The 25,035-nt window shown below is 39.1% G+C and overlaps 3 protein-coding genes across 7 annotated transcripts; 2 read left to right on the top strand and 1 right to left on the bottom strand.

Moving 5' to 3' along the window:
* Positions 1 to 2,311: 2,311 nt before the first annotated feature.
* Positions 2,312 to 14,248, top strand: RB195_008890 (uncharacterized protein; the record flags this gene model as incomplete). 3 transcript variants are annotated; one of them, XM_064195626.1, is made up of 24 exons in its annotated part: positions 2,312 to 2,487; positions 2,605 to 2,693; positions 2,754 to 2,758; positions 3,480 to 3,662; positions 4,182 to 4,342; positions 4,719 to 4,839; positions 5,910 to 5,918; positions 6,044 to 6,102; positions 8,684 to 8,792; positions 8,990 to 9,075; positions 9,252 to 9,329; positions 9,400 to 9,505; positions 10,344 to 10,478; positions 10,537 to 10,690; positions 11,483 to 11,599; positions 11,733 to 11,862; positions 11,932 to 12,027; positions 12,093 to 12,235; positions 12,566 to 12,728; positions 12,793 to 12,919; positions 13,344 to 13,471; positions 13,553 to 13,661; positions 13,840 to 13,905; positions 13,991 to 14,248. In XM_064195626.1, 24 exons carry the CDS (start codon positions 2,312 to 2,314, stop codon positions 14,246 to 14,248), a joined length of 2,808 nt encoding a protein of 935 aa, XP_064046769.1. The 3 variants fall into 3 exon arrangements, with proteins under 3 accessions (XP_064046769.1, XP_064046771.1, XP_064046770.1); XM_064195624.1 differs by lacking the exons at positions 2,312 to 2,487; positions 2,605 to 2,693; positions 2,754 to 2,758; ... (3 more) ...; positions 5,910 to 5,918; positions 6,044 to 6,102 and having other exon boundaries at positions 8,700 to 8,792; XM_064195625.1 differs by lacking the exons at positions 4,719 to 4,839; positions 5,910 to 5,918; positions 6,044 to 6,102; ... (14 more) ...; positions 13,840 to 13,905; positions 13,991 to 14,248 and adding an exon at positions 4,412 to 4,472 and having other exon boundaries at positions 2,605 to 2,758.
* A 554-nt stretch (positions 14,249 to 14,802) lies between these two features.
* RB195_008889 (uncharacterized protein) lies at positions 14,803 to 20,595 on the bottom strand (the record flags this gene model as incomplete). 3 transcript variants are annotated; one of them, XM_064195622.1, is made up of 24 exons in its annotated part: positions 14,803 to 14,933; positions 14,988 to 15,062; positions 15,128 to 15,256; positions 15,353 to 15,440; positions 15,511 to 15,571; positions 15,641 to 15,738; positions 15,804 to 15,877; positions 15,937 to 16,939; positions 17,073 to 17,161; positions 17,391 to 17,460; positions 17,596 to 17,676; positions 17,731 to 17,830; positions 17,895 to 18,002; positions 18,330 to 18,412; positions 18,589 to 18,691; positions 18,760 to 18,884; positions 18,942 to 19,030; positions 19,124 to 19,204; positions 19,351 to 19,495; positions 19,617 to 19,687; positions 19,792 to 19,888; positions 20,016 to 20,139; positions 20,209 to 20,330; positions 20,416 to 20,595. In XM_064195622.1, the coding sequence occupies 24 exons, from the start codon at positions 20,593 to 20,595 to the stop codon at positions 14,803 to 14,805; spliced, it is 3,327 nt and encodes a 1,108-aa protein (XP_064046766.1). The 3 variants fall into 3 exon arrangements, with proteins under 3 accessions (XP_064046766.1, XP_064046767.1, XP_064046768.1); XM_064195623.1 differs by having other exon boundaries at positions 15,353 to 15,425; XM_064195621.1 differs by having other exon boundaries at positions 15,353 to 15,425; positions 20,416 to 20,526.
* A 1,433-nt stretch (positions 20,596 to 22,028) lies between these two features.
* On the top strand, positions 22,029 to 24,578 carry RB195_008888 (uncharacterized protein; the record flags this gene model as incomplete). The annotated part of the gene is made up of 7 exons (XM_064195620.1): positions 22,029 to 22,043; positions 22,094 to 22,125; positions 22,181 to 22,299; positions 22,615 to 22,731; positions 22,880 to 22,974; positions 23,807 to 23,878; positions 24,474 to 24,578. 7 exons carry the CDS (start codon positions 22,029 to 22,031, stop codon positions 24,576 to 24,578), a joined length of 555 nt encoding a protein of 184 aa, XP_064046765.1.
* Between the last annotated feature and the right edge of the window lie 457 nt (positions 24,579 to 25,035).

Here is a 25,035-nt window from a genome sequence, read left to right as displayed (position 1 = left end):
GGCTCCACAACGTGTGTTATTTATTAACTTGTAACTTATGTTGAGCCACAGCTTCTCTTAGGATGAGTTACAGATCTAGGAGTGTACGATGAAATGAGCGTGAACCGTAGAGCACGATGATGAAAACGCCCGAATTTACTGTACGAATTATATTATAACGATTAAAAAAACCTTCCAGAATAATTAATTATATTAATTATTCTGGAAGGTTTTTTTAATCGAGGGGTGGTTTATCATTTTTTTTTCTCCAAGTACGGTTTTCTATCAGCGTTGCGCGAAGTACTAGATTCACGAAATATGCTTCGTTCTTCAACATGTATGTTCTTCTCATTTTAAACGACGTTAACTTCACCCAGTTTCACAACGGAATGGTGGGTCATATTGGACAAAATCTTGACATCCATGTCTTGTTGACATAGATTTCTTTGACCAAGTCACAAGGACCGTCGAAGAAGGCATCACTTCTGTGTTTTATCAGCGGAAATGCGTTTTGTGGTATTTTGTACGAAGAGAATAGAATAAGTGAAAGAACTGTGGCAAGATAAGGATCTCTTCGAAGGACTCAAGCTCAGGTTGTTGGAAGGCATATATCGATAAGTTGGAAAAAAACGGCTAAAACTTATAGAAGTATAATGCATGAAATGGAGATATGATAAAATGTCGCTGAAGTGATAGAAGTACGGCAGTTTCCTGAGGGTAAGCGGCTACATGACGTTCTGAGTGGTGGAGATTGGGCTGGTCGATGAACTCCAATGTCGCGTCAAAATAGATCAAATACAGATGACCAGCAGCTCTGTTGCTAATCCTAACCTTTCTAGTTACGGATATCTTCGGAGGGGACTAACGGTTGATTTTTTCTCTGAAAAAATATTCCTGGTTTAGACGACTACACTATCCCATAGTACAACTTTCAGTAAATTCCAGAATTGTAGATTCCGAACAATGCTGAAGTTTTTCCCTCCTACATTTTCAGTAGAGCGAACCACATGAATACATTTCAGGTCTTAAAGAAAACAGGAATGTTACAATTAGAATATACTTTGTTATATCGTACGTCTTCGCGCACTCGGTGTTCTCCCACATGCAGCAATACACCTCACGCCTAAAGCTGTCTAGATTCCATTGCTATTTCCGTGGGTTTGTCGCCTTCATTGAGAAAAGGTTGCTTTGAAACTGGGAGAGAGGAACAGGATCCTATTGTCTGAAACCGGGCTGAGATTTAGCTACAAGTGCTGGATTTGCTTTTTTTATTCTACCTCCTGGTTTTTTTTTTCTCCGGTGATGTGTGTCTCTATTGTGGCAATCTCTTGCATTTTTTTGGTACACATTTATTTCCGTATTTTCTTGTTCTTGAAGGAGTAGAATTATTTCGAAACTGAATGTTTGGATGGAGAAAAAAAACAAGTGTTTTCGGTTCAAGTTCAACAAGTATTTTTTGTTATATTGTTGAGGCTACACTCAGGTCAAAATAACTTGAAGTTCGGCGCAGTTGCGTAAGTGGCTGTGCTCGAAACGTCACGGCGGAGCCAGTGGTTGCGGTCGTTCTTGGAGCACCTCCACCACTCAGCGACGGAACTGCCTTGATCCCAGCCTTTTACGTAATTGCATCGAGGTTTCAATTTATTTTGACGCCACTCTGTCGTGCTTGATTGATGTGCATTATTTATATTTCAAAATTGATTAAGGATTTGAGCCGAAAATATGTTAAATAACAGGCAGAATCATATTTTTGAGTGACTGTTACTGCGAAATTGTTGTTCCTTGTACTTTATACCTCAATTTGATGCTGATATTATTTCTAGTATTAGTGCTTTAGCAGCGTGGATGTGGAAATTACACTGGTGCACTTTTAAGCGCTATATGCAATGCATCGGCTTACCGTATCATTTCAAGAGGGGTTCATCAATCCATTCGAGGGGAATCTGTACCAGAGTCCACGTTGGCTGTAAATTTTGAGTTTTCCTAGTGGTTTGAATGTAACATTGATATGCTTCATTCAATGCATGTATACAAATTTCAAACTGTACTCAAAATCAAACTCAAACACAACTTCAAACGGTGCTATTCGAGTGAACTATTAATTTAAGGGGGCAAGAGCATTAACTAGGGGAACATTATTCGCCTGTTTTTACTCAGTTACCTGTTAATTCCTTAATAACTTGTTCCTTTTTACGTATGTCAGTTCTGTGTTACGTTTTACACGAACACTTTCGTCAATAAATAGGCAGTCGGTACGTCAAAAAAAAATTCTTTTCCTACGAATAGAAACGAGTTTAGGGGTTGAGGAGGCCTGTCCCGGCCGATCTTGGCGATGGATCTAGTAGATCTATATCACGCTCATGATCACCATGTCTCCTCACACGATAGTGATGATTTTGCCGAGAAACCCACGACAAATGGCGCGACGACAGCGAAAGAGTTGACGAGGATGAAGAAACCACGATTTGTTCCATGGGAGCCATATAAAGCCGCACCAAGCGCAGATAGGTTCCTTTTTGTTTTTTGTTTTTGTTTTTTGTTTTCTTCTTTTTTGCTGTTTATCACAGTCGCTGTTGTGACGCTTTAATTTTTGGAAACACTCAAGATTTTAATGGATGAATCTAGAAAAGGAGAAGCGCCGCAGGAATTGCCACATTTGATCCCATATGGGAGCGGTTTCGTTGACGAGAACTCTAACAAACAAACTGTTGGAGGTAATCTTCTAGTAGATCTGAGGAAATACCGTGCAAGTTTGAAAGACGACTGCGTTTCAGACGAGGCGAGCTGCTTTCATAATATTCGCTCTCTGTTCTTTACGTAACCACTATGTATTGTTAAAATAGAATAAGGAAGTATAACATGTTAGAATGCTTCTACTTTGTTTTATCCTATGTTGACTTGTTTAAGAAATTATCATTTTTCAATGTCCCTTTGGTAGGAGGATACGTTCAGTTGTCAAAGCTTTCATTAATAATCTCTGCATGTCGATTTTCTTCAGTGATTTTACATGAGTGTTCAATCGGGACATAGAAATTCACATTCTTGTATTTTTTAGGTTCTTTTTAAACTCCTCAGGAGACTGGGTAAGGATGCACGAGGTAATATAGAAAATATCATTCAGGAACTTCACAGAGAAGGAAAAGTGCATTCGAAATTGTAAAATATTTGCCTTTGTTGAAGCCATAAAAAACTCAGTGAAATCGCTAGCGTTCTCTCACAGCCATGGGTTTGCGTGACCGCGTCGTCAATATAAAGGACAGAAACTTGTAGTGAATTGTTACAGTCCAACAGTAAGTATCTCTGGAACGAGAATTTGAGTGAGTAGCTGTGGGTAACTCAATAATTGAAAGTCATCTCTTTATATTGATTGAACGCTTGTGCAAAATGGGCGAGCACGAACCTAAAATGCGACAAATACGTTACGACCACAAACGCAAGGACTTTACTACTTCTTCATTAGATATTAATTACCCAGATCACTTTATTCCTCTATTTTATAGATCATGGCGTTGAAGAAACAGTTGGATGAAGTGAAGTCAGAACTGGAATTGGAACGAAAGCTGAATGTGGAACTAAAACGATTGATGGTTGCGACGATTAGCGATGAGCTGCAAGGTCAAGTCCAAGCACTTACCGAGGATAAAATCCGTTTAGCTCACCGAGTGCAGGAATTTTCAGAGAAGGTGCTTTTTTAATCGAATTTCAATTATTGGTCCGTAACTTCTCCTATATTCGAGGGACGCATGCCGTCTTCTTATATTTTATTTCTGCTTTTTACGTTTAACTTTCTCAACTCGTGAGGCACTAACGTGTATTTAACACACAAACATGGCAGTATGTGCTGTAATTTTGTGCACGGTTTAATGCATTTGATAGCCTCATGCCTTATACGCTTACTTTTGCATCTTTTTAACAGTTTCCTTTTCGTTTTTGGTTTTGCTTCTAAATTTTTCATTGATATCTCGTACCACATACGAGGAGAAATTTGTTAATATGCAGGCCATCGAATCTTCTAAAGTCTAGAAGTTTATATTGTTCCTATTTTTTCACCACTTTCTGTCCACATGTGTTCATTCAGTGTAATCCAGAATTCCGCATTGAGCATATAAACTAGTCATCCAAGAAGAAAAGCAAATGTATTCTCCATATTGTTTCTAAAACACTCATTTAATCAAAATGATTACTTAGAAATTGTTTTGCAGTTAGTAAGCGAAAACGAACTGGTGGATCAACTAAGAATCGATCGCGACGTATGGAAATGCAAGTTCCTTGCACAGTCCATTCGCACAGATGAACTCACCTATCGTTCGGAAGTTCTAGTCGGAATGCTTCGTGATGCTCAGCGGATCGTCAGAAGCGCTTGGTATGTTTTTGAGCTTTTTGAATTAGACAAAATCTGTCTTGTTTTGTTTGATATTGCTTCGTCTTGTAGTTATCATCCCGTTACGATGGCAGTAGACGTTATAGCCGTGGTACTTTTATATAGAATATAAACTACTCCTTATTAAGTATTCTTTGCCTATCATTTGCACCCGCTGGGGAATTCATCCGGATGGGATTTTTTTTTCTTAATTTTTTGCTTCCTTTTGCTGTCGCGGTAAAAGATTTCTGCAACACTCTTATCTCCGACAAAGTTCGGGTTTTTATTTCTAATTGAAAAATTTGGACCTGTAGGAAAGTGGTATCAGGTATGGTGTATTGACATTTCCATTTCTATAATGAAGATATTTCATCTGTAGTGATACCAACGCTGTGACTAACGCGGACACAAGGTATTTTGCTACTCTCGATCTGCAGTCGCTCGTTTCGCGGTCGCCGTGTGAGGAGCGAATTCGCAGGAAAGGGCCCAACTATGAGAACGTCACCATTTCTTGCTGTCGCAATTGCTGTGGGCGTGAAATACAACTATTGTGACTGGATGTGATGGTTCTCTTCCCTTTTCTTTTACTTCTTCATCTACTTGCTTTGTCGAAAATTGCACTGTCATTTTCTCACGCCTTTCATACCTACTAACTACTTCATTCACGTGCGAATTATGCTCGTTGGGATTTTTCAGTTTTTTTTGTTGAAAGATTGGTTTATGTTGGTATATAGTGTATAGGTTAGTTTGCTAGTTATTGTAAATATTTGAATAACCAATCAACATGAAAACGGTTTTTTTTGTTTTGAAGTTTTCACGCTGATCAAAAGTGGAGAGGGTCTTTTACTTTCTAACCAAATCTTAACTCAAGTCAACTAAGTTCCTACTCTGGGTAATTGATGGTTGTAACATTAATCAAGGTATTCTGGCTCCACTTTAAATTGTGTGCGGTTTCCTTCAACATTCGCATTTATCTATATGTCTGGGGAACATTACATCAGACAAAAACTTCTCGTTGTCCGGCTTTGCGACATCTATTCTCTAATGTGAGATTTACATACGTTGCTCGAAGATGACAAGGGAGAAGCAAGTCTTTGCGACTAGAAACCACAAAAGTGTAAAATTACTCGGTTTGATATATGATGCAGTTGCCGAAAATCATGTTTTTATTTAAACTTGTATACTTACTCATATTTCTGGAGGCTCGTGTCGGAGATGTTTAAGACTTTTTAAAGTTTGTCGTAAATATAGACAGTTTCCTCGTTCTGGATACCTATCTTGAGCGAGAAGACAGCAATTTCAAAACAAACAGGCAATGAAGTCATTGAATTGCAATTTAGCATGACATTGAAGTCATACTAAATTGCATTTCGGTCATTTTTCACTTCCTTTTTTACATCGCACCTTGAAGTAAATAAATGTTTTTTTTTTGTCATTTTTTTTCCCTTAGGATGAGCATTTGTTTTAGCAATTTTGTCAGCATTTAAGCAAAAATGCGTTTTCAAGAAGAAAAATAAATTTTACAGTAGAGAAATTATGTGCTAAAACGGCTTCAATCTTCTCATTATAGATGTCAAAGGTTAGTCTGAATATTCTATATTCTCTTTCGTTAAGAAGTTTTTGTTCTTTTCTACTTAGTTGTGTTAACAATTTATCTGACCTATTCAAATTATGACAAAATAAGCATACGTTATTCATGCCCAGTCTGCCAAACAGCCTAATTCTTACGAATTCTGTCAAGAGTCGGGTCGCATGCATTTCTGGTTGCTTTTAAAAAAGAAATCCTCTTCTACCGACTTCTTCACAAACGAGTTTCCCAGTACTGTTAGTTCATCATCAATACTATGCTATCTCACGGTCTCATTCAAAGCTGTGATATCTTTGGATGTTCGTTCTTTGATACTTTTCTCATTACTATTGTTCCAGTTCATCTCTAGTTTTACAATTATTCTATATGATTGTGATTTTCCTGATGTGGTTGTGATGAAGTTATGATTCCAGTTGTTGTTAGTTTCCCAGTGTAACTATAATTTCTAACTAACTCGTAAGTAACTCGTACAATTTCTTGATGTTTATTTTTTCTTGGTAGAGGTTGATGATGCACTGATTGAGTTGTATTTGCATTGTTTATTATTTACTACTATTTTTTCTACGGTATACTTTCGCGAAAACTTATAAAGGATTTTTTTTTCGAAGCTCTTCTCGGTTACACCTATTAAAATTTTTAATTAAACTCGTCTCGTTGACATTGAGAATTTATATTGCAATTCCTGGCATTTTGTGTCTCGCTCACCATTTTTTTCAATTATGTACAGAAATCAATTGTATACGAAATGGTTTAAAATAGCTTCAGTTATAATGGTGTTTACAATATCTAGACTGTACAAGTAACATTACTATGTTATCAAACCATCAAACCATGTTATTTGAAATCCTCATAAAAGTAACAACCTTTGGATATTCTGAGAAGTTAGGTTCAGGGAGTTCCTTTACAGATTACTCATTGTTTTATGACTAGAAGAGATGTGGTATTAACTGAAAAAAACTATGTTACAAAAACCTTTTTACATACAACTAAAGTACAAAATACGTGCTGCTGATGACAATTGAAAGTCCCGATTTATACAAAGAGAAGTTTAGACAAAAAACAAAGGCTGACTCAATCAAATGAACACAAAAATACGTGTTTTGCTACCATTGTAATAAAAGTTACTGGAGATGAAATCATCTTCATGGATACTAGAGCAGTAACTGCATCAGACCAGAATTTATCAGAATAAAAACGACTTCATTTTGAAACACTTCATTTTTCTTGCTGTGAACGAAACGAATGAACCTGATACTAGAATTAAAAGAGAGAAAGATAAATAAGTAGAATAGAGCTAGAAAATTCGACTTCCGATGAACCTCGGCATAATTAACAGTAAATTGATTTTCTGATGAACGGTACAGAAAATGATCTATTACCCAATCTTTCGGTTAGTTACACATTTCAGAGCCTTGGAATGGGACATTTGCAACATATCAAAACAAAAACCTGCTGAATTAGAGCTGGGTCAAAACAATCTGAGTTGTGATACAATTGAGTAGGTGGTTGCACCGCAAGTCAGGTCGCTTTCAACCGACCGTACACCGCACCAAATCCGAGGATTTATTCTTGATTATTAACGTGACTGCGTAGAGAAGTGTTCACACTTTGTGTTATTAGCACATGTGATGAGGAAGCGGAGACAGACTAGTCGCAACGAGGATCCTTACACGATCCTAACCGCTACGCTCCACCGCTCTGCTTCGAGCACAGTCGCTTACGCAACTGTCCGTCCTTCCGTAGTTTTGACCCTACCATAAATGGAATGATTTTTCGAGTGTAACCATATTCCTGCCCCTATTCGTACCCAGTAATGAGTAAGATAATAAATTCGAGGCTGAACAATAGAGAATAATGGCCTAGATAGAATAAGAATGAACGTGGTAACCTTCTCCAGTTGGTTCTGTATTTACGAAGTGTGAAGGTTCGACCCTACGCGAGTTCTGCCATAGAGTTCTCTAGCCAATAAAGTATAAAAAGCGGACCAAGACTGTTAACAGTTCTTTTTTTAGAATTGATGCTAGTGCCAGAGTACGTCCTACACCATGATCAAGAGAGATCCAAAGTAAGATGTTTGTAGTCCGATCAGAACGTGCCGAAGACTGGTGCAGTTCTCTAAACGGACTCGCCCGAAGCACCGCGGTGAAGCCGCGATTCCGGTCGTGGTAGGACCATTGACAGCCTGTTAAAGCGCAGCCGCTTACGCAACCAGACAACGCTACAGGTCTTTTTTACATATAAGATTATGCATTACCGTACTTGAGCACCAACATGCCCGTGATGTTAGCAGAACACCACCTTTTCCATCGTCCCCCTGGCTTCGATGAAGTACTACGAGTGAAAGGGTGGCGTAGTGACGCGAGGATCCGCAAGACAACAAGTCTCTAAGGTCGACGGCTTGGAATTGCATAACTCTTTCATCCTTTCGGGATTGATGAATTGGTACTAGATTTGTCTGGGATGTTAAAAACACTGAGTTAACACATCGGCTTGCTCCCGCAAGTCATTTTAAAGCTTCACACTGCGCTAATAAACCTCAAACGATTCCGGACTGAACTCGTACTGGAGTGTCCCAAGTGGATTGGGCAACGCTAATCATTTCCTCTAATTTTACAACTTCCTCTGAACGATGGAGCCAGCGCTCATGTACAGATTGCGGCCTATTGCCGTTATTCCACGACGGAGTCTCCAAACCGCCTTCTGGATATCCCCACTTCTCTACGCATTTACCTCATAAAAATAGTGGTGTACTTCAGGTCTGTATATATTTTCATGCTGTCGAAATTTGTGGGATTTTTGAGCGAACTATTTGGTAAATCACGGACTAATCAACAGTGGGAACGTGTTCTCGGAAAGCAACTGAAAGTAAGCTTTTTTTTTTAAATAAACTGCAGTAAAGTGCTGTTGTTCTACCAACGTTTGCATAAGGAAGCTTGGTAGTTCAGTGCAGTTATTTAATTGTTTTAATTTAGTTTAATTTTTTTAAGTGGTGGACATTATAGTGAAGTGATCTTTCAAAAAGTTCCTTAGTACGTCTTGAGGTCTGATTTTTGGCATTGCAGACTCTTGATCGTGTCGAGCAGACACCCGCTGTCTATCTAAAGAAGTCAACAAAAGCTCTTTCCTTCAACACAAAAAGAGTGCATAGGTGAGTTTTCTTTTTGTGCTCATCGAGTACGTAGATGGATAGAAGCGAACATATTTTCATGCTTTAAATTATACGTATATTTATAGTTAGAGATCTTTTTATATTTTATTATAGTATTTATCCTTTTGATGCATGTATCTATCTTAATTTTATTTATTTCGTTATCAGTATTACAGAACACAGCTTCCGATGATAGTACCACAGAATTCCATCCTGCTTTGGAAGGACCCTATTGATTCGTGCAGTACAGAAAAGTATGCATGCGTAGCTTATGTTTTTTTTTTTTTTAAATCAGTGGATTGCCTTTCCGTCAGTGTTGTTTAGGCCTCAATGCGTATCACTTTTATTTGATTTTTCTCACGATGGTTCCTCGTTGTTGATAACGTTACGGAGGCCACTTGCAGAACCATTCGTGGAAACCGCTAAGAGAGTGAGTGTTTATTTTTACAAAATTATGATGCAAGTATCATCGGCAGACTTCAAAATATTAGACAGAAATTGAATCTTCTTTCTTGAGACAGTATTTTCTTTGTGAGAATTGTGTCATGACGTTTTAGGAGTCTCAAGAGCATGGTGGTTTGCAGCAGTTTAAGCGCTCTTGTCTGAAGACAGCATTCGCATAAATTTTTGATTCTGGAGATTCGATTCCCATTTGGAGCGACGAGATGTACGCGAAATCCAGAATGCCAGAGAATCTTTGAATCAGAACCACTAGAAGCAGCGGAAACATTAACTTCCCCGGGGAGGTAGTCCATCAATTACATAGACGTGACGTAGTGAAACTTCGCTAGGAAAATCTTGATATCCGTACAGATGTAAAGAGTTCTTCCATCGAGAGATTTCGCTTTTTGTCTGCCTCACGTTTTATGCCGTCAATGTTGTGGGTGTAAAAAGTTGCTTGCTGGGTAAAATGATGGCTCGGATGTTCTTGATGCTTCTGACTCCAAGAGTTGTGGAGGATTTTATCTGTTATCCTTGAGAGTACAAAATTGCGATACGTCCTTAGCAGATCTTCTTTCGTTGCCAACTGTCTACCAATGTGAAAAATTCAACATGGAAAATTCCCCGCACACTACCTTTAAGTGGACCGTTTGTGATTGGCAACCGGGCTGCCATATGCGCCAAGAGCTTAGATGTGTTATGGTTTAAGCGGTTTTTTTTTTTCTTAAATAGAACGCTGCGTTTGTTTATTAGTCCCCCCCTCATCTTATTACAGCTCGATATTTTTGTTGTTTCAACTTTTTCCTAATAACTAGAGATAAATTTAGATTGAAACTAAAATTCATAAACTGTTGGCTCCACAAAAACCTAAGAAGTCTCATGCCACACTGCACACTGCACCATCCAATGAATTCCCGCCAGTGACAGTGGAAGCTCCTGAAGTGACAAAATCAGAATCATTCGTATGCATCTAATGTTTTTTGTTTGTTAATGTTATTTTCAAAATGTTGTGTTTTGTAGTCCCTTGAAGATGTTATGGAATCTCAAAGATATTTAATCATTGGTGGGAAGTCTTACACTATAATACGTGAACCAATCGACATATCTACTCTGACGTGCGCTTTGAAACCTATTGTTGGATGCCCGATTTACCCAGCTATAGACTTCAGGCAAGGTGAGCTATGTACTGTGATCGCCCATAGTCAAGGCAACACCGGCCGTCTTCTAGTTTTCGAGACGTCTCATCATATGAAACTGGTCGCGAAACGAGGAAACCGTTCTTATAGTAAAGCCTAAATCATTCTTCAGGGTTTTCGATCGTAATATATTGCTCTCAGTCAGCCCCGTACACTTGAGCAAAACTTTGCTGTGGATCCAATAAGCAGCCGCAAGCTCGGCCCTTATATGTATATAGTTGAAACAAAACGAGGTGAAGATCGAAGCAGTTGCGTGAGCGGCGCGATGGTTCGAGCTTTTGGGATCGGAGTGGGATTTCTCAGCAGTTCCACTCAGTGCCGCAGTACGAGTAAAGTAATCCCTACCGTAATCTTCCCGCTCCGCTCCGAGCGTAATCGACAACGCAACTGTATCGACATTTAGTTCTTTTTGACCCCTGTCGAGTATATTCAACTTCTGAATGCAACATAGTTAGTAGAATGAAGGCAAAAGTAAGAGGATGAGGGCGGCAAGCAGAGAAAGATTGTTTTATAGCAGGCTGCTCGCATTTTCTCAGCTAAACACATTCAGCTCATTTTCTAATGATCTTGAAGTGATGAAAGACATAGTCATTTGCTTTTTGACCTGACCGTTTTACTATAAAGTCATGTTCTTGTCTTTTTGAAACGAAGCGGTTTGTTTCAAAGCGTAATATCTTCTTCAACAGACATTATCACTTATATTATTTCTTAGAATGTTAGGCTACATAGTTTATTTCATAATTCAACAACAGCTTCGTGCTTTGTTCTAGGCTCAACAACCATAAGGCCGACTATACATTGGTACGTGTATAATCAACCCCAAGAAGAGTGTCATGAAAGTAAATCTAAGCCAAGTTCATCACGAGAGAACATCACATTCTTAGATGGTAAATTTGACAAGTCAGCCCTTTTCTTTGTCGCCTTTTCTATCCCCATTATGGATGAAAGACGCTTTTTTTCGAACATACTTTGTACCATAGAACTGGAACTGCAATTGTTGGCTTTATTGACGTAACCTAGGTCCTTCTCGCAGATTTATCGTTTCAAATTGTGAGTATCGCTGGACAGGCGACAGCTACGTACCGTCATCCGTCGATATCGGGAAAAAGCTGTTTCTTGTGGCTGATCTGGGTCCAGAATCCATAGTTAAGTGAGTCAACTGTCAGAATACTTTGCAATCTTTTGTTTTTTCATCGATATTATTTATGCGGTTTGGCAGGTGTGGCGTGTCAAAGTACCCAATTGAGTTTGTCGATGAGCCATTCATTTTTGAAAGCAATGCTCTGTGGTGTCAGAAGGAGAAACCGTCCAAGTGGTGCAGTTCTGTTATCTTTGTATTTGCTACTGGTCTGCTCACTTCAAATTTTTAGTTGTTTTCAGCATTCGGATAGTTTCGTACAACATTCTTGCTGATTTGTATTTGGATTTATCAGGTCCACAAGAATCACTATTCTTTCCATACTGCCCGAAAGCTTATCAGATGTATGAATATCGGTATCCACTGATATTGAGAGAACTACTCAGTAAGTCAGTTTTAGCTTTAGGTGATCTTTAACAAGATTAGTTACTATCAGACACGCACAGAATTTTTTTTAAAATGAGTTAGTAGGAAGTATACGGTTTGCTCAACTTGACTTCACTATTAATTTTGAACTATAAACCCCTGTTAAGCATTGACGATCAAATAACTCGCATCCACCCAATTGTTGTTGATTGAAAACAACAATAAAAAAAGGCTGTCCATTTTCTTATAAGAATATATCGGCTCATCAGACATTGACGAGAAAATACAGTTCTGATATGCTTACCATTATTTAATGACATAATCTATTCTAAAGCATCTTATTTTGCAGGTTACGACATGGATCTCTGTTTTCTGCAAGAAGTTGATCATAGGATGCAAATGCGCTACCTCAGTGCACTCTTGAAATCGATTAGTGCAGAAATGTGCTTTTCGAAAAAGCAACGAGAGGTTACGGAAGGATCAGTGATTGCTTATCGTCGCGAACGGTTTGAGTAAGTGAGAGAATGTACGACCAGGAAAACTTCGATGCCAAACTCCAAACTGCCAAACTTTTAGACTTGTATTTTCGGAAAGCTATGGATTGGCGTCGTTGTTAGAAACAAGTGGCAGTGATGTGAAAAGCATCCTTTCTTCAAGTGCTACGTCTTTAGAAATATTTGCTAGTCGACCAACCACACTTCAGGTGCAATTTGTTTTATAGTCTCGTCATTTCATTGTATAACATTATATAAGAAATCTTTTACGTGTAGAGTTGCAAGCTTTCACTGACGAAATGACCGATATCTCATACTATAAGCAACTTAGTAGAAAAGAATAGACACACTTAGCTTGCTATCATTAAAATTATCGAATTATTTTTCTTCCTATTCTTATTGTGTATAGTCGGGTCAAAACGACATGAAGCACCATCACGAACTGCAGCGAAGAATGGTGCTAGCAAACCTCCCACAATCCGCTACGCTCAACCCCACCGCTTCGAGCGCAACCGGTTACGTAACTGCACCAAGCTTCATGTCGTTTTGACCCTACTATAGTTTAGAGAGAAAGCTCATTCTAACTGCAGTTATAGGATCATCAAAATATCTCGAACTTTTCAATATTTCCAGGTGTTAGTTCTGCGTGACCGTACTTCTGGTGATCTCATTGTATGTGGTAATACTCATCTACATCACAATCCTAAACATGAACATTTAAAAACTCTTCAAGCGACTATAGCTGTTCGTCAATTAGACAGGTAGTGGTATGGGGAAATGCCGTGATGATATAGTCTTGTGGTGCTTCTGTACCCTACGCTATTGTTCACTGTGCGTTGCAGTATTCGGAAGCTTTACTCAGATCAGAACCCCAATGTATCAGTTCGACTCATTCTCGCTGGAGATTTCAATAGCACTCCCGATGGTCCCGTTTACGAACTACTGAGTACCGTAAGTTTTTCTTCTCGAAAATTATATTATGTACTATAGTTTCAGATCACATAGAAATTTGAGTTCTATTAAAGGAGAACTCAATTTTGTGTGGTTTGCCGGTGTAATATAAGCTGAAAAGGAATTCATTTACCGATGATTGAGCGAGTTCACATATATGAATAGTCGCTTTTTCAAGGGTATTCTTCGAAAATCATCGTCATGTTGGCATTTGGACGAAGACATAGTTCCTAAAGATCTCTTGGTAGGAGTTTTTTCTTTGATAAGAAAACATATTTTCCCTTTTTGAACGAGACACTGACACCAATCTATAAAATCTGATTTTTCAGCTACTACCTTCCGGTGAAGGGCTCAAGAATCTAACTGGTACTGATGTGACGAACTACACTCGCTATACGGATGAAAAAGGCATTGAGCATGGCTTTTCTGGATGTCTGGACTACATATGGACAGACGCGATCAGGCTACATCGACTAGCGCCACGACCATCTCTCGAGTTATTGTCGAAGTACGAGGCGTTACCATCCAAAATAGCCCCCAGTGATCATGTTCCTTTAATATGTGAGGTGAAATTCAGTGAAGATTAGACGTAGGGTTCCCTCATAGCTCTTGTGATATCTACATCTGTGCTTTCTTCCGGTCCTTAGAGCACCTCAAAACATACGGGTCGACTTTTGCTAATGATTTTGATTAAGTTGTGAATACAAGCTTCGTTTTAAGGTGTTCTTCGCACATCAGAATTACCAATTTTTACCGACACGAAGTTCCAGGAGTTCAGAAATGCAGCAGATGTCTGAATTTAGTTGAAATTTACGGTCGTAATTTATCAAAAGCACTACCGGAGAAAACGGAGAGTGTCTACAACTTGTACGCATGCATTTGCATAAGCTCTTGATTGGATTCATGATTTTGGATCAAAACCAAACTAGGGAATGCAAAGTGGTACCTAATAATCTATTGGTTGTGCATATCTCATGGCTTCTTTCCTTCACATCAATGAATTCTACTTAAAACTTCTTCATTTATTGCGCTATAGGTGCTATAGAAAGACTCATCTTCACTGTTAATGAAAATATAAAAACGTTACAAAATTAATGAAATTACAGATCAGTATCACTGGTATTCTTCAGAATGTTCAAATCTAATCAGTCTCGGAATCAGTATCGGCATTCCATTCTTCTGATAATCTAGTTAATTCACGCAAAGCTCGATCTTGAGAGTCATCATCCATACATCCAAGACAAACACCGTTGCACCCAGGATGACGAGCCACTAAATGAAGAAACAAGTAAAATCAAACCTGTCAACTGAGGAAGAGTAACTCACTTTGTTCCATTCTTAGTAGCGGATTTTCTAGGGGATTCGGCTTGGACAGACGAATTGGTGTGCTTTCTTGAGAACCTAGGCAGTAATTTGGCATAATTCAGTGCTATTGCTTATGTGGAAAACTCAGAGGAAATACGAACCACTCTTGTAGCTGGAAGGTAAATTGCTTTGTTTCGAAGCAATTTGTGAATCGGCCGCATTACTCGACATAAGAAGTCCACGAAACAGATTCATAGGATCAGCACATGTCGAAGAGTTGTCACCCGAGCCTAAACTCAAAAATTGTGTGAAACTCCAGAAATATGCGACTTTCGTAGCATTCACTGTATTAATCGACACCGACTGAATCGATTTTTAAGAATTACCAGCAGATGGAGCTCCTTGAACATCAGCAGGGCTAACGTATTGTGCAACTTGCTGCTCGAGCTCCAGTAGATCCTGTTTTTGACGTCGCTTAAGTGATCGTTTACAGGAATTCACTACTTTAAAATTAAGCTCTAGAACTACATAGTTTTAAACATACTCGAAGCAGCTCCGCTTGAGTAGGCGCCGATCTCGGTGCTGCACTTGAAGGTATGGGTGCCCTGAATTAGGTAAAATCACAGATCTCCTATAAATAACTAAGAAGAACAAAAAATTGGCTTTTGTCATACATGTCTGTGTTAACATGTAGCTGGCTTCGCACGCCTCGCATCTGTTTTTCAATTTCAGAAATCCGTCGTTGCAGCACACTCATATCGTCGAGGCTGACCTAAAGTCTGGTGTTCAAAAACGGATGGAAATACGAAGAAAAAAATTAGGAATGATCCACAGAACCTCTTTTGCGATTGATTTCTTCCCACAACTCTCTAGTTTCTTCCGAGACATTTCAATTAAAAGATTATTGCAAACTGAAATGAATCTGCCATGAAAATCATATTTAAAATAAATCGAAATACCCAGAACGCACATTGCTCATCTTCGTCCTGATTGTCAGTTAGACCATTAGCAGTGATAGGCGATGATAGAGAGTTTCTAAACTCGTATTGGGGTTTCATCTGGGGCATAATTCCTGGCTTGGAGAAAGGCTCATTCAATCCAAATTCTTGCGGAGTTAATGAATTAGGCATGATTGGAGGTTGTCTGGGTAAGAGATTTGGAGCAGAGACACTATTTAGAAACGACGGTCCACTTGTACTTGCACTACTTGAAGGAATATGAAGCGTCTGTGCAGATCCGCCAAACACACTTGTCGATGCAGCACTCGTCATTTCCAAGTTTCCACCAGATTTAGATTGTATGATTGTAGAGTTGCTGCTAGAGAATACAGGAGGAGATTGTGTCTTAGGCAGCAACACAGTAGGGGGGACCGTTCCAATAACCCCAGGCACTCCCACTGTGGAAGTATTAGGTGTAATTCCTGGCTGAACATTCGATCCGGATTTGTTAAACAATCCGAGTAGGGAAGCACCGCTAGACTTTCCACTCTTCCAAAAAGAAGCGGCTACTTCTTTGTTGATCACTGGTGGTCCAAACGGTGATTTCGTAACCACTATGGGCACAGGAGAACCTGTCATCATAGGCGCATTCGAATTCTTGATAATGACTCCTGGGCTCTTCGTGATCCCAGACTTTGAAGGTGTCAGCGGTGGGTGACTAAGGTCTTCTGGAAGAACACCATCGTCAGATTTCTCTGTTACTACTATCACCCCATTAGTTGATGTTGAATGAGAAGTCACCAACGGTTTCTCTTCCTTAATGGTGTTTCCCTTAACGTGTACCATGTCAGCACCTCCACAAGCCAAAGGAGATGTTGGTTGAACAGAACGAGGCGGCGACGAAACATTCGACTTCGATGATACATTCGGCCCAAGTGGGCTAGCGATTGCACTTTCAAAAGACTCCTCTGTTGCACTTATTCTATCACTTCTCACGGAGAAAAATGAAGCATCGTCACCACGAGATAGCATCGACTGAAAAAAGAGGTGTTGGATTGAAGAGATTAAATTATTTTGTAAAACTGTCACGATGGGCAGAAGAAACTTCCAATTGAGATAATTCTCATAACATCAAATACAATAATAATACCCCAGAAATGCAACTTACAGTATCACCACGGATCGGTGTATTCGTGCAAGCATCCACAAGAATTTTATGACTTGTTGATTGTGTAGTAGAAGCGGCATTATCACCAGCTAAAGTATTTCTTTTAGATGTTTTGCATTTTCTGGTAACATTTGTTTATTTGAACGCGCAAAAGGGAAGCAGTAATTAGCTGACATAAACATAAATTCTTTACTAAATTTACCACTGATTAGCCCGTCACATCACATCATGGTAGGAATGACTGTGACGGGGCGATCTTGCTAAAAAGGAATCTTCTAAAACTACATGTGCAAGATTTTTAGATGTGAAACTGCGTACCTGATAGAATTGAAGCGACCGAGTTAGTCGATGTTGACCGTCCATGTAAAATGGAATTGGAACACTCCGTCTGAGAATAACGTTTCATTTTACAAACAATACAATCTCAATACAACAAATTTTAAAAAAAGGTAAGTAAATCTTCATATCAAAAGAGCACTAGCATGGGTATTTAAGACTAATTCTCCGAGACGTTCAAATCTACCTCTAAGTCGCGTATCCGTTTTAAAAGTTGACCGCGCTTGGGTTCTTCAAGAGTGCCCTCATTAAGCCATTTATCGTATACCTGAAGTTGTGAAACATGACAGTATAGAATCTTTACGATAATATCGTGTCGTACCTTTATCAATAATGTTTTACATTCAAGTGAGTTTGCGTAGATGAGCAGCTGCTCCGCGTAGGAAAACTCATTTTTGCTCAGGAACTGAGAAGCCAGGTACCTGAATTGAATCACAACAATTTTTTATTATACAACCGCAGAAATGATGGTGAAATGGAGGGAACCTCGATACATGTTCTTGGATTCGATCGACTTCATCAACGGAAAGATCTACATCAGTTTCAGTTCCATAGGGAAAGAGGTCATCGCATTTCCTTCGATGCGAGTGGACTCTAAATTCTGAGAATCTAAAATTCATAAGAACCATTCAAAAAAGGTTGTAATTTCATCAGTCTTACACTGAAAACAATAATGAAATTTTTTTGGAGGAGAGGGGGAGAAAGTGGATAAGAGACAAAGAGGTAGACAAGAGGACAGATAGAGAGAGATGAAGGAAGAGACGCGGAGAGGATGATGCGTTTTCCGAATTAGTTGGCAATACCATGAAATACAACTTATAACAGAAGTTTACTTAAAAATTAGAGGAAGACACGAGTTTTTTTTAATGAGATGTGTATTGTATTTATTAGTATCGAAGATGAACCGAAAAAATATCTCACCCAGTTATAATTTCGCTTATGTTCGTTGCATAAAGTGTCAACCAAAGGTCATTCCTTGCATTTGCTTCCAGCCAACGGAACATCTGTTTAAAAAAAAAATAAGTAAGACACACTACATCGCATAGGCAGCTGCAAGATCAAAAGCATCCATGATTGGTCATATTTGAAAAAAAAAAAACGCTTCCAGGACAAAAAAAAACTCGAAGAAAAAAACCAAAATAAGACTTTTTTCTTCTACAATTGTTCTAGAATAACTCACTTCGAACAGTCTTCTCAAATCAACAACACGATGACGCAACCTCACCGAGTCCATGATTCTGGATTGCAGAAGAAGTGACTTTGCTGTTTCACTGTTAGAATCGCTGCAATTTCCGATAATTCACCTCATAATGGAATAAGAAAGTGCAATGTAGCCACTAAAAAATCGAACCTGTCCAAGAGTTGGCACACTGCTTTCCAGCAATTGAAATGGTCTGCCCTAATTCGAAGACGCGCAGGCACTAGGGCCGGATCAGCTACAGAATCACTCCAAAGAGAAAGCGTGAATAGGAAACACTGAAAAAAGCTATACTTTAGTTCAAAACCGCATAGAAAACAAAGTACAGAACAGACCTTCACATCTATTGCTGTCAGATTGGAAGAATCTGGATCATTGCTTTCTTTGAGCGGTGATTTTGAGAACATGGGATCGAACAACGACACTTGAAAGAGAAAATGGATAAAGAACCAGCATACTGTGCACGCCATCATAAAGTTTCGATGAACAATATTAAATGATAACTCTCTAAACTTACGGTTCTCAAATGTACTGTCATGTCCAATCATCCACAAAATTATTCGTAGAACATCAGGTTTATGAAGTACAGGAGTAAGTCCTGCAAGTATCTTATGTTTCATATGGTAAACTCATACAAACAAGAATGTGTATCAGAAAATAGATAGAAACAGACAAATCATGTCCAAAACTAATGATAAAAAGAATAATTGTTGCCTCTAAAGATAATTCCTTAGAAATCCATACTTTCAAACAACTCTTGTACCCGCTTGACAGTGATTGCTGGCCAAATAGTAGGAGCTGTTGAAATAACATCTCGAAATACTCCAGCGTGTAGTCGGTGAATCCGACCATCTGACGGTATTAAACTGTCGACGCAAAATTCTGCCAACTGAAAAAGTAAGAAATAGAAGCATTAGTGAAGGAATGCGAGTTTCTACATGTTTAATGTTGTAACAGAATCCTATAGAAACATTAATGCGGCTATTTTGAGAACTAATCGGATCACTTACGTCATCTCGTTCGCACAGCTCAATGTTTTTCTTCTCAACGACGTAACTGTATGTGATTGCTGCGCCTGCTTCTGAAATGAAGAATGAACTCAGAGTTCAATACCGTCCTAGTATAGTTGGTGGTTAAATGAAAACTACTTTCTATAAAACCAAAAAAGTCGCAACTTTAACTAACCAAGAGCTTGTAAAGCAATCCATGCAGATATGTTTGGGTCTGTCGACGAAGCAGAACAAAGATAATGGTAGGCTACAGCATCCAGAAAAAGTCCAAGCTGGAATGGAAAAATCTAATCTTTGCTGGCGCCAAAGTGTATGGCTCAGAACAAAGGAATTTAGTAAGAATTTTACGCGGAAATTTACAGTCCCAATAGAAATACATTTAAAAAAATTCTAGGAAACCTCGGAATCAGTCTCCTCCTGTATGAGAAGCAGAGCGCTACTGTATTTAAATAAAATCCCAACTGCTATTTCATAATAATTCTTCGAAGTCGTCTCTTTCGTGTTTTCGATAAGCGATGTGAACCTAAATGAGTTAAGTGAAGAACGACATACATAAAATTATAGACATATATTTCCCCTTAAAAAAACATACTCAACAAGACAATTTTGTAGCTTCTTCACAAGTGGTGGATCGGCTTGAAGGCACTTTTCCATACAAGAAACAAGCACTAGGACATGTCGTATGAAGCTGGCATCGTTGTGTTTATCAAGATTCTGCAGTAAAAGAAATAGAACTAATAATAAAGATAGAAGAAACTCAATTTCAAGAGCATTTCCTAGGACGGCGGAATAAGTTTACCTTGTACAACTTAAGCAATCTAGGAAGCTGCGTTTCGTCCTGCAGAACGTCAGAAAAAGGCTGAAGTTCATCGAAAGACAATACTAGCTCGTCCACGCAGAATGAGTTCATTTGAACTGCCGCGGGAAGAGTGAGCTCTAAACGAATGACTCCAGGATGTACTCGAAACTTTGATCTCATTTAGAAACGCAAACCGAATAGCGCCAAAATGAAATAACACCACCAAAGTCAAACCAAGAGATAAGGAACGTTAGGTACTACCAAATACAGCAAGCAATCTTCTGAACAGATAGTTTTCAGTATTTCAAAAATTTCATTTTCGAAATAGCTGACCACTAACTCGTCCATATTATATTTCTCCACAATGATATAATTAGGAGTTAAATGAATGGTCAACTGATAGATTTCAATTTGGATCTTCATCATTTTCATTTAGCAACTGTAAGTTGTGGTCCCAGGTTGTTCTCAAGGCAATAAACGGGTAACCCAGCAATTTCTATATGATCCTGGACGAGTTTGTGCATTACCGTAACGGCGGGGATTTCGTCATGTTCCATGTAATTATTGCAATTGCGGGGATTGAAGCAGAGGTGAGTTTATGTGCGTCGATCCGTCTTAGATTATAATGCTAAGTGATGAGGTGGAAGCGGTTCTTAGGTTGGGACTAATTGTATTGCAACTTACGGTAGCACACATTTTCCCACAGGGTTTATTTCGAAGTTGTGTGTACAACTTCATGAACAGGGTACTGTTGTATACTAATTTGGATTTGAACATGAGCTATTGTAGGTCCGTCTTCACTTTTATTCAGCTGTGGTAATGATGAGATGTTTGTCCCGTCTTGTAGTCGACTAGCAAAAGACTTTGGTTTTGAGAATACTCGAAAAAGTACCGAAGAAATGCCTTACATTCCCCGTATAGTCGGGTCAAAACGATGTGAAGCTTGGTGCAGTTGCGTAGGCGGTTGCGCTGGAAGCGGTGCGCTGGTGCGTGGCGATCAGGGTCGAGGGGGACCCTTGCAAGCACGACGCATCGCTTCAGTTTGCGCTGGTCCCAATTCGATCCTACGCTACGCTCCGCTGCATCGCTTCGATCAACCCTCACCTCGTTCTGACCATTTCAGATCCTTCGTCTTTGATCCTTCAAACTTGATGAGGAGATGATTCTTCTCATCAAGTTTGAAGGATCAAAGACGAAGTTGGAACCAGAACTTCTTTTCTAGACGTAATATTTGCGTAGCAGGGTGATACAAACCCATGTTTCTTTTCCAGTTGTCGGAACAGGTTAATAGAATAATAGAAATGAAATTGTAAGCGTTAATTCACACCTAGATACTTCTAAATGTATGACAGAAACTGTGGAAAACTCCTGCACAGGTAACTTTCTGATTTTCTGATGGATTTCTTTAGGAACGATTCAGTTATGAGCCAACCTCTCACAACCACAACACACTAGAACAAGTCAAACAAGATGAAGATGAACAATTTATCACTGATAACCTGAGGGTTGCTTATATAAGAGAGGTTTTCCTAAGTAATGGTTCATTGTATAGTTTCCAATTATCACATAATCAAGCTACTGTGGTTAATCGTCATTTGGCAGGATAGTTGCAGATGAATCCGGAGCAGGTAGTCTCACTTGTCGCACTTTCGCATGAAATGAATTCACGTACTTTTAGAGCGATAGCAACGAGTCGGATGGAGAGCAAAAGTGATTTTCTTTAAAAATATTGGAATCACTGAGTTTGAAGTGGTTCACAATTCAGAGCGTTTTCCGAATTGTCTTCCTATCATTCCGGGACAACGATGGTATCAAGCGAATTCTCGAGTGGTGACACCACAGACACCAGTGATGTGTACGATGAGGAAGAATCTGATGAACCTGGTACGTTGGCAGGTTCAAACGGGGATCTGTAGATTAGATTATTATTTAGACTTTAGCGAAAACAAACTCAGATGCACTGAACAAGCAACAGTGTTTCTGTTTGCCTAGGTGACCGTTTTTTTTTTTGCGTTCGATTTGCATCTAGACAGATGGTGGCCGAGAAAGAGTGTGTGTGTGTCTCAGAGTTGTTAAGGACGTGAGTCTTTGCGGATCCGTCGCGGTCGCCTGAGCGAAGATGAATCAACTATAGACTATACATTTTTGAAGAGGACTTTCATTTCATGAGTAAAATTACTAAAAAAAAAAACCACCTAGAAACCAGTGAGACTGACGAAACCGATGAAAGCGAAGAGACTACAAGTTCACCACATTCATCTGATACATCGTTCGATTTAAGCACTCTCATAGAGGAAACAGATCGAGAAAAACTAGGTGAGCAGCGACAAAATTGCATATTTGCAGCAGTTTTGAACCAATATTTAGCTGGTACTTTGGCCAATAACGCAATGCTGCATTATATTTTAGACAAATCTAAAATATAATGCAGCATTGCGTTATTGGCAAATTCGTTAATGTTCAGCTAAGTTTGTTCGTCTACGACCAACCGATATTCGTTGGATTAATGCTGCTTGGAACTACTTTGATCAGGAACCCGTATATCGAAATAGAGCAAAGGTGGGTTATTTATTGGATATATGGACGGGTCACGTATTTGAAGCCAATTTAAAAGCTCTCGTGTAGTTGTCTCCTGTTGCGTGTTGTTAGGGACCGCATTAGACCAATCTAATTAAACCGCAAACAACCGCAGACCCCTGCCAGCAGGACACTCCTTTGATCTCACTGTCTTTCTCAAGGATCACTGCGATAGGTATACGATTAAAAACTAAAAATTAACAAACAAAAACCCTAGTTTCGCTATGTGATCGCGGAATGACGGAATTCAAACTGTATATTTTATGAACTATCATTATCCATCTTTCATCTCCGACCAAAAACACTCTTCGCTGCATTCGTCTTTCTTTTATTCCATACTCTTGGTCCTTTTTGGTGGTTTTCTAAAAACTTGAAAGAGGACATCCTGCATGAGCTATCCAGAAGCAATCGTTTCTCATCAAAATATGTACACTTGAATAGAAGAAATAGATACACTTCAATGTAAAGTGGTCATACATTACGTTGACCCAGAATCGAGTATAGAGTGCATGAAGGTAGGACATGCGTCAATGTGAGAAAGTGTGCGAACACTTTATTGGATCGGCGAACCTCGGAGTGGACGTTTGGGTGAATATAAGTGACGGCAACTGTATGTAAGTGTGAATAAATATCTGAAGAATGTACTAGCACTTAAAGACAGCAAGGACAGTTTGCAGAGACTTTCACCTATGTGTAAGTGTAAGTTTATGTTCTAATCCGGGATCAAGATCAGGAGTCAAACATAAAATTCGCTAATGCTACATGAATTTGAGGTTTGTTTAATGGTGCATTGGTCAAATTTCACAAATTGCAGCCCGTAAAAGTGGTGCGAAAAATGCGTTCCAACGTGAAACACAGAGGGAATTGGACTGAATTGCAGCATGAAGTGAGCTATAAGCGTCTCATTTATACTATTATCCAAAGCTATGATGTAGTATTGCGAGCAGTCCATAACATGAAGACAAATTATTTGAGAAGCTAGTTTTCTGTCGTTTTTTAGTTTTTAGTTCCAGAAGTCTCCCTCATGCTCTCGAAGTAGTTCTAATGTTAACATTTCGTTAAGTGAACCTTTTTCCAGAGATCCGCTAAGAATATTTGTATGTTAAAGATGTTACGCTGTGTTTTCTCTTATGTGAGCTGTTAGACTAGTTAATCAATAGCTTTTAGAAAAAGAAATTTGCGAAATATTAGCACTAATAAACTGTGGTAATTATATACAGCAGAAGACAGTGACCAGTAGTGTCAACAAAGTATTTGTTATAAATGAACGAGATAATCATCGCCAAAAAGTGTTCAACTTAGTGGGAGGGATGCGCCATCGATTCGAAGGAGGCCAACAGAAGGGAGCGTGTTAGTCAGGCAGAGAAGTGGTGTGCGTTGCGGTAGACGCGTCACGCTCACCTAGTTGAACACGTTTGGCGCCGAATATTCATTACACTCTATATGTATGAAATAGTGCAGATCTTTGTTAGATATTTTAGTACAATTTACGACATCCGCTATGTGCAGATGGAAAAACGATGAAGGAATTGATGAAGTTGTCATTTGACGCACGTTATATGCCGTTACCGGATCTCACTGTATAGATATGAAAACAGATCATATTAATGTTGAAGAAATAAACGAGTCATTGACTTTAAGCTTTATATCTCGAACAAGTGGCCAAGTTTACTTAACTTCAAGCTACCCTACTTCTTAAAAAGATAGTTCCTGAAGAATGTGTCGGCGGCATCAAAACAACTTGAAGTACGGTGCAGCTGCGTAGGCGACTGCATTCGAAGCGGCGCGGTGGCGCATAGCGGTTATTATCGTGGGTGGGACCTTGCTGGCACCATACATCGGTGTAGTTCACGATGGTCCCACGTCGATTTCAAAAACCATCTTCACCATGGTTACGGCAACCCGCAATTTTGGCCACGAAATGGCTATTGTGAAACAGTGATACCCAAGCTTCTACTGAGTTTAATTTTTTCCCGTAATCCTCCCTTGTTCAGCAGTGTATTTTTTTTAGTTTCAATTTTTATGATTGCAAAAAGCGGTAAA

The sequence above is a fragment of the Necator americanus genome, chromosome III (genome assembly GCF_031761385.1).
Source record: "Necator americanus strain Aroian chromosome III, whole genome shotgun sequence".
Lineage (NCBI taxonomy): Eukaryota > Metazoa > Nematoda > Chromadorea > Rhabditida > Ancylostomatidae > Necator > Necator americanus.
Note: the sequence above shows the minus strand (reverse complement) of the source record. Positions and strands in the feature narration are given on the sequence as shown.